The sequence below is a fragment of the Trichechus manatus genome, unplaced genomic scaffold, assembly GCF_000243295.1.
Source record: "Trichechus manatus latirostris isolate Lorelei unplaced genomic scaffold, TriManLat1.0 scaffold00188, whole genome shotgun sequence".
NCBI lineage: Eukaryota > Metazoa > Chordata > Mammalia > Sirenia > Trichechidae > Trichechus > Trichechus manatus.
Genome location: NW_004444124.1, coordinates 4,731,225 through 4,736,589, shown reverse-complemented (window position 1 = coordinate 4,736,589; position 5,365 = coordinate 4,731,225). Strand labels below are relative to the sequence as shown.

At 45.6% G+C, this 5,365-nt stretch overlaps 1 protein-coding gene across 1 annotated transcript in view; it reads left to right on the top strand.

Moving 5' to 3' along the window:
• Positions 1-409: 409 nt before the first annotated feature.
• Positions 410-5,365, top strand: part of PSMG4 (proteasome assembly chaperone 4) — a 16,074-nt gene continuing 11,118 nt past the window's right edge. The window contains exon 1 of the mRNA XM_004387561.2: positions 410-644. Within this exon, the coding sequence (XP_004387618.1) occupies positions 471-644 (174 nt within the window). The 5' untranslated portion in view covers positions 410-470. The remainder of the gene's footprint in view (positions 645-5,365) is intronic.

Here is a 5,365-nt window from a genome sequence, read left to right as displayed (position 1 = left end):
CAAAATGGGCCCTGTATGCTTTACCATGCATACTCTCTTAACCAACTTAATATAGAAAGTGATTGTCTCTTAAGGGCGACGCTTCATGACCCGCGAAGAGGTTATGGCTGGCTTCAGCACATTTGTTGCTCATAAACAGCAATAAGGACAGCTGGAGGTGGAGGGAACAAGGAAGAGCAGGTTCTGTTGGAAACCCTGGACCTCGATGAGAAGCTTTCCCGGCAGAGGCACGGCTCGTCCAACAACATGCCAGCGTGCCAGAAGAGCCCGGCCAGAAACCTGCCCGAGGCGAGGCAAAACCGTGAGACCCCGGGCCCGACCGGAAGAAGCTGGCCATAGCATCCGGTCCAGGAAACCCTGCTGGGAGCCGCCCCGCCCCGCCCCGCCCGGAAACCCGGAAGTAAAAGAGCTCTTGGCCTCGCAGCGCTCGCGGCCTTGTGGCTAGACTCGTGGCGGCGGCGCTTGCGGGCATGGAGGGGCCGCTGGCCGTCACAGGCGGAGACGTCTCCTTGCACAACTTCAGCGCGAGGCTGTGGGAGCAACTCGTCCACTTTCACGTCATGCGGCTGACGGACTCGCTTTTCCTGTGGGTAGGGGCCACGCCGCACTTGCGCAATCTCGCCGTGGCCATGTGCAACCGCTACGTGAGTGCGAGCGGAGTGGGGCGGGGCCGCAGGGACCAGGAGCTGTTGCTCGCAGGGCGTGGGGGGGCGTGGAGCCGAGGCGGCCACGTGCAACCGCTACGTGGGTGCGAACGGAGCGGGGCGGGGCCGGGGAGACGCGGGGCCGCTGGGGCGTTTGGGTGGGGGAGGGCGGTGCAGACGGAGTAAGGTCTTCAGGGTCCTGATGTCTGGGTGCGGGGGTGTTACCGAATTTCTCCTACTCCCTCTCCTAGGTCCGCGGGGCCCTCGGGGCAGAAGGGCTTTCAGGGGCTCTTCCCGTGCTGATTTAGGGAACCCCAGAGCAACCTCCCTCTCTCCCCGTAGTCCATGGAGGCCGGCCCCCCTCTCCCATGAGACAGTGGAGACCCTTTAGCTTTCTCGTAGTCCCGGGTTCCCTCTCCTTTCTCATATGTGTAGGTTGTTTGGAATGTCCCAGAGCTTCATCCTGCGACGTTTATTCTCTGCTGGGCGCGTTCACTCCTTGGGGATGCTGTCGCTTAGCTCTCATACCGCCTGTATTTTGACTTAAATCTCCACTGCAGATCTATTTCCGGAACTTCGGACTTCTGTGTTTTCCCTGGAATGTCTAATAGGTATCTCACACCTTACATATTCAAGACCAGACTCTTGATCTTTCCTCTGAAAATCAGCCCCTCCCACAGCCATCCCCATCTCTGGGTGCTCAGGGTAAAAACCTTGCAGTCATCCTCCGTCCCTCTTTCTCTTACACTCTACGTACCAAACGACGGTGAATTCATAAACACTGCTGTCAGTCAGAGATCCTGGGTGGTGCAAAGTGTGTTGGACTACTAACCTAAGGGTTGGCAGTTTTAACCCACCCAGCGGCACTGTGGAAGAAAGACCTGGCGATCTACTTCCATAAAGCCAAGAAAACCCTATGGAGCAGTTCTGCTCTGTAACACATGAAGTTGCCATGAGTTGGAATTGACTCCACAGCAATGGGCTTGGTTGTCAGTCAAAACATATCTGGAATCCAACCATCCATCACCTCTTTCACTTTTTCTACCCTGAGCCAAACCTCCTTCATCACGGCTCCTTTCCCTGCTTCCACCTTTGCTGCCTCATAGCCAGTTCTCCACAGGACAGCAGATGGTAGTTTTAAGACTGAAGTCAGATATTGTTACTGCTCTCCTCAGAACCTTTCAAAAACAAACTCAGAGTGCAATCCAGAGACTTTACCTCAAGGCCCTGCATGACCTGGCTCCCTGTTGCCTCTTGGCTCTCGTCTTCCTCCACACACTCTGGCCTCCTTGCTCTTTTGCCATACCCGGCATGCACCGCTTGCTGTCCCCTCTGCGGTGTATTGTCTGTCTCCCCTACTGGAATACATGTGCTGTGGTTGACTGTGAGGTTTGCCTTTTTTATTTTTGTATTGCTGAAGTCTGACACATGGAAGCTGCTCATGAAATACTTGTTGAATGAATGAATGAGGCTCCCCACGTCCTTGTTGCTCATGCTTTATGGGGGAAGACTACCCTAGAGCCAGTCAGGCAGAAGGATTGTAATTTCTGAGGGGTCACCAGGGGCAGTGGGAAATGAGAGGAGTGAGCCTTTCATTCTGCAGGACAGGACCCCTGGAGAAGACCCGGGAGAGGCTTCTGGAAGGAGATAGCGTCTGAATTGGGATACTGTATCCCTGTTTTGCCTGTTTCTTCTTCTCTCGTGTCCTACCCCCTTCTCCCCCCGTTTCTGATGGGTACTGGCAGGTGGCTCTTTGGGCATGTGGCAGTTCCAGGTCTTCTTTTCATTCAAGGAATTGAGGAGGGTCTAGAAGGGCTGAGCAGTGATGGGCAGGGTTGTGGATTTGGAGGTGTGGTATCCATCTCACGTTTTTTATTTTCTAGACCTAGGGCTTTAATAATAAAAAGTAGGTGAGGCCAGAGGCCACATGGGGGCCCAGGGCTGCAGGATGGTAAGACCAGATATCACTTACTCGAACCCAGTTTCAGATCCTTGGTGTCCTTTGTGCAGTGCTAGTTTGGGGGCAATACATAATGGCTCCTCCTGCTTTGGTGGGCTGATCACTTGGTAGTCATAGCCCCCAGTAGGATGTATTTTCCCAACTGGAAGTTTAAAGTCCTCCAGGGTCAGGCAGGAAGAGGGGCAGGCCTCAGTTAATAGATCTGCCAGAGTCCATTTCCACTGACTGGTGACATTGTGTGCCTGGACATTGGTGTGCACGTATCTGTTTGTGTTCATGCTTTCAAATCTTCTGAGTGTATACCTAGGAGTGGAATTACTGGGCTGTGTGGTAATTCTATGTTTCACTTTTTGAGGAACTGCCAAACTGTTTTCAACAGTGGCTGCACTATTTTATATTTCCATCAGCAATGCACGAGGGTTCCAATTTCTCCACATCCCCATCAACACTTGTTATCTGATAATAGCCATCCTAGCGGGTACGAAGTGGTATCTGGTGGGTTTGATTTGCATTTCCCTAATGACTAATGATGCGGAGCGTCTTTTCAGGTGCTTGTTGGCCATTTGTTTATCTTTTGTAAAATGTCTATTCAAGTCTTTTGCCTATTTTTTGGTTGGGTTGTTTGTCTTTTTGTTGTTGAGTTGTAGTTTTTTTTTTTAATTGTAAACTTCCCTTTATTTATTTTATTATTGTTGTTGAGAATATACACAGCAGAATATACACCAGTTCAACAATTTCTGCATGTACAATTCAGTGACTTTGATTCCATTCTTTGAGTTGTGCAGCCATTCTCACCCTCTTTTTTTGAATTGTTCCTGCCTCATTAACATAAGCTTGCTGCATCCTAAGTTTCCCATCTCATCTTTTGAGTTGCTGTTTTCAGTTTGATCCCATATAGATAATTCTTAAAAGAGCACAATGCTCAAGGCAGACATTCTTTACTAATTAAGCTAAACTATTGTTTGGTTTTAAGAAGACTTTAGGGGATAGTTTTGGTTTAAGGTTTAAAGATTATCTCAGGGCAGTAGTTTTGGGGGTTTGTCAGCCTCCATGACTGGAAAGTATGGATTCCAGGAAAATTTGAAATTCTGTTCTGTATTTTCTCCCTTTTGATCAAGATTCTTCTATAGAATGAGTTGTAGTTTTTTAAAATATATTCTGGATATTAAGCCCTTATTAGATATATGATTTCTATAATTTCCTTTCGTTTTTTAGTTGTCTTTTCACTTTCTTAATAGTGTCCTTTGATGCACAAAAGTTTTTCATTTTGATGAAGTCCAATTTATCCGTTTTTTTCTTTTGTTGTTTGTGATTTTGGTATTGTAGCTAAGAATCTATTCCCAAATACAAAGTCCTGAAGACTTATCCCTATTTTCTTCTAAGAGTTTTGTGGTATTAGCTCTTAAATTTAGGTCGTTGATCCATTTTGAATTAATTTTTGTATATGTTGTGAGATATGAGTCCCACTTCATTCTTTTGCATGTGGAAATCCAGTTTTCCCAAGACTACTTGTTGAAGAGTCTGTTCTTTTCTCTTAGAAGACAATGGATTTGACGCCCTTGCTGAAATTAGTTGACCATAGATGTATGGGTTTATTTCTGGACTCTCAGTTCTATTCTGTTGGTCTAGATGTCTGCCCTTATACCAGTACCAGACTCTTTTGATTACTATAGCTTTGTAGTAATGTCTCTAGGTGGCACAACAGTTTGCACTTGGCTGCTTACCGAAGGGTTGGCAGTTTGAACCCACCCAGCAGTACTGTGGGAGAAAAGGCCTGGTGATCTGCTTCTGTTAAGATTATAGCCAAGAAAACCCTATGGAGCAGTTTTACTCTATCATATGAGGTCATCATGAGTTGGAATCAACTCAGTGTCAACTAACAACAAAAACAGCTTTGTAGTTAAGTTTTGAAATTGGTAAGCATATGTCTTCCTACTTTATTCTTCCTTTTCAAGATTGCATTGGCTATCTGGGGCGCTTGCATTTCCATATGCATTTAAGGATTGGCTTTTTCATTTTTGCAAAGAAAGCTGTTGGGATTTTGATAGGGATTTGTTGAATCTGTAGATTGCTTTGGGTAGAATTCACATCTTAACAATATTACCATACTTTTATGCAAATAATGCACGTGTTATATGATTCTGGCAAATCACACAAACCCCTCTGTGCGTTATTTTTGTAAGCGTGCTATACCAATATTTTTTACATGTTGCTGACTTCAATTTCAAGTTTTTTTTTTCTGTCCAATGGATTTAATGTTACTGGGATGAAACTATTTCATGAAAACTTCATTTAAGGTAGGTATTTTCCTAAACCAAGTACAACCAATGGTGAACAAAACCAGCTCGTGATGGAAATGGGATGCCATGTTGAAGTCAAAGAGTATGAATGCATGAAGAGCTAGAAATTAGTAAGTAAGAGAAATTATCCTAGGCCTAAACTACAAGAACAAGATGTTGTTTATATATTATTGCTTTTATAAATCTTAAACTGAAACATAATTTTTTTTTAAGTTTAATCTTAGTGTCTTGTTTTTTAAATTGTACTTTAGATGAAGGTTTACAGGACAAATAGCTTCTCATGAAACAGTACACATATTGTTTTATGACAATGGTTAACAACCCCATGACATGTCAACACTGTCCCTTCTCAACCTTGGGTTCCCTATTACCACCTTTCCTGTCCCCTTCTGCCTTCTAGTTCTTGTCCCTGGACTGTTGTGCCCAATTAGTCTCGTTTTGTTTTATGGGGCTGTCTAATC